Here is a 2,808-nt window from a genome sequence, read left to right on the forward strand (position 1 = left end):
CTCCGTTGGGGTTGAGAAGCACAGCCATTCGCACTTCTTCCTGTCGCACGGGTTAGTCACTGCGGGGGGGGGGAAAAAATAAAAATAAAACCACAACGCGAGCGGAAAGAGGGAGACACGGACCTCGAACATTATCCCCGACGACCCCCACCTCCAACACTCGCGGACCTCGGCTGGGGAGTCGATGGAGGTGCGGCGCAGAGAATCAGCGAGCGCGTTAAGCACGTAGAGGAACACGGACCGGACTCAACACTGTTCAACCCCCAGCTTCTCCTCCGTCCCACCTTACCGCACCCCCCCGCCCCACCCAGGGAAAGACACTCACCGTCCTGCTGTTTGAACTGGTGGAACAGCACGATGTCCGTTGCGTGGTTGAGCCCAGAGGTGAGGGGTCTGAACCGGGCTGTGGCCGAACTTGTGCACTTTGAATATGTGGTTGTTGATGTAGGTCACGCCGTAGATGTAGTCCTCGAAGATGTCGATGCTGAACGGGTGGCTCAGGCCTGGCAACGGGAGCGGGAAGGAAGGAAGGAAGGGTTTACTCCAGCTCATGTGACGTCACCTACGATTGAAATGTGTAACCGGGCCGATGCACAACACAGAGTTGTGCCGCAGAGCGAGAGAGAGAGGCAGAGCGAGAGAGAGAGAGAGAGGGGCAGAGCGAGAGAGAGGGGCAGAGCGAGAGAGAGGGGCAGAGCGAGAGAGAGGGGCAGAGCGAGAGAGAGGGGCAGAGCGAGAGAGAGGGGCAGAGCGAGAGAGACAGAGAGAAAGAGACAGAGAGAAAGAGACAGAGAGAAAGAGACAGAGAGAAAGAGACAGAGAGAAAGCATGAGGCAGAGAGAGACAGAGAGAGACAGAGAGAGAGAGAGCGAGCGAGAGAGGGGGAGGCAGAGAGAGGGGGAGGCAGAGAGGGGGAGGCAGAGCGAGCGAGAGAGAGGGAGGCAGAGCGAGCGAGGGGGAGAGGCAGAGAGGGGGAGGCAGAGCGAGCGGGAGGCAGAGAGGGGGAGGCAGAGCAAGCGAGAGAGGGGGAGAGGCAGAGCGTGCGAGAGAGGGGGAGAGGCAGAGCGAGCGAGAGAGGGGGGGAGGCAGAGCGAGCGAGAGAGGGGGGGGAGGCAGAGCGAGCGAGAGAGGGGGGGAGGCAGAGCGAGCGACAGAGGGGGAGAGGCAGAGCGAGCGACAGAGGGGGAGAGGCAGAGCGAGCGACAGAGGGGGAGAGGCAGAGCGAGCGACAGAGGGGGAGAGGCAGAGAGAGATCTGTATCAAAGGGCACTGTACCTTGCTTACTATCGATTGCCACTACTGGATCATTACCATCGAGACGAACACTCCCAATGACTGAAAGTTTAGCATCAGCCCAGTATAAACGCTGATTAAAATAATCAACCGCGAGACCTGAACGGAAAAACCACGATGTGAGATTAATTGAAGACACACGGGGGGGGGGGGGAGGGAGAATTCAGTCCCAGTCATTACTGCCTCAACACTAGAACGAAGGTGCAGGATGACCCAGAGTTCCCTCACGCAAACGCAACACTTTCCAAGGGCGGTCACTGTTGTAATGTAGGAAAATCCGACGGCCAACCTGCGCACAGCAAGATCCCACAAACAGCACGACGATAACGAACAGGCCATCCCTTTTTTTTTTAACGTCTCATCCAAAAGACGGCACCTCCGGCAGTGCAGCACTCCCTCAGTATTGACCCTCCGACAGTGCAGCACTCCCTCAATATTGACCCTCCGACAGTGCAGCACTCCCTCAATATTGACCCTCCGACAGTGCAGCACTCCCTCAGTATTGACCCTCCGACAGTGCGGCGCTCCCTCAGCACTGACCCTCCCACAGTGCGGCGCTCCCTCAGTATTGACCCTCCGACAGTGCGGCGCTCCCTCAGTATTGACCCTCCGACAGTGCGGCGCTCCCTCAGTACTGACCCTCCGACAGTGCGGCGCTCCCTCAGCACTGACCCTCCCACAGTGCGGCGCTCCCTCAGTACTGACCCTCCGACAGTGCGGCGCTCCCTCAGTATTGACCCTCCGACAGTGCAGCACTCCCTCAGTATTGACCCTCCGACAGTGCGGCGCTCCCTCAGCACTGACCCTCCGACAGTGCGGCATTCCCTCAGCACTGACCCTCCACAGTGCGGCGCTCCCTCAGTACTGACCTTCCCACAGGCGCGGCGCTCCCTCAGTACTGACCCTCCCACAGCGCGGCGCTCCCTCAGCACTGACCCTCCCACAGCGAGGCGCTCCCTCAGCACTGACCCTGCGACAGCGCGGCGCTCCCTCAGCACTGACCCTCCCACAGTGCGGCGCTCCCTCAGTACTGACCCTCCCACAGTGCGGCACTCCCTCAGTACTGACCCTCCCACAGCGAGACGCTCCCTCAGCATTGACCCTGCGACAGTGCGGCACTCCCTCAGCACTGACCCTCCCACAGCGCGGCACTCCCTCAGCACTGACCCTCCCACAGTGCGGCACTCCCTCAGCACTGACCCTCCCACAGCGCGGCGCTCTCTCAGCACTGACCCTCCCACAGTGCGGCACTCCCTCAGCACTGACCCTCCACAGCGCGGCGCTCTCTCAGCACTGACCCTCGGGGAGCGTCGGCCTGGATAAGCGGGACTCAGCTCTCTGAAGTGAGGTCCGCAAACCCCACCCTTCTGTCACAGGAGGCTCCGATCTGAGCCCGCCCGCACATCACTCTAAAACAAAATGCCACGCCTTGCATCACCAGCTGATTGTCCTGTCACTGCTCAATGCTCTAACCTGTGGGCCACTGAAGGTTGCTCTCCACTAACGTCCTCCGCA

General features: G+C 60.5%; 1 protein-coding gene across 1 annotated transcript in view; it reads right to left on the reverse strand.

Moving 5' to 3' along the window:
• Positions 1 to 2,808, reverse strand: part of LOC137358572 (low-density lipoprotein receptor-related protein 1-like) — a 51,775-nt gene that overhangs the window by 9,582 nt on the left and 39,385 nt on the right. Inside the window, 6 exon segments of the mRNA XM_068024559.1 lie at positions 1 to 18; positions 21 to 59; positions 326 to 389; positions 391 to 503; positions 1,276 to 1,392; positions 2,767 to 2,801. The exon segment at positions 1 to 18 is cut by the window's left edge and continues 81 nt beyond it. Of these exon segments, the coding sequence (XP_067880660.1) occupies positions 1 to 18; positions 21 to 59; positions 326 to 389; positions 391 to 503; positions 1,276 to 1,392; positions 2,767 to 2,801 (386 nt within the window).

Source organism: Heterodontus francisci, chromosome X, assembly GCF_036365525.1.
Source record: "Heterodontus francisci isolate sHetFra1 chromosome X, sHetFra1.hap1, whole genome shotgun sequence".
NCBI lineage: Eukaryota > Metazoa > Chordata > Chondrichthyes > Heterodontiformes > Heterodontidae > Heterodontus > Heterodontus francisci.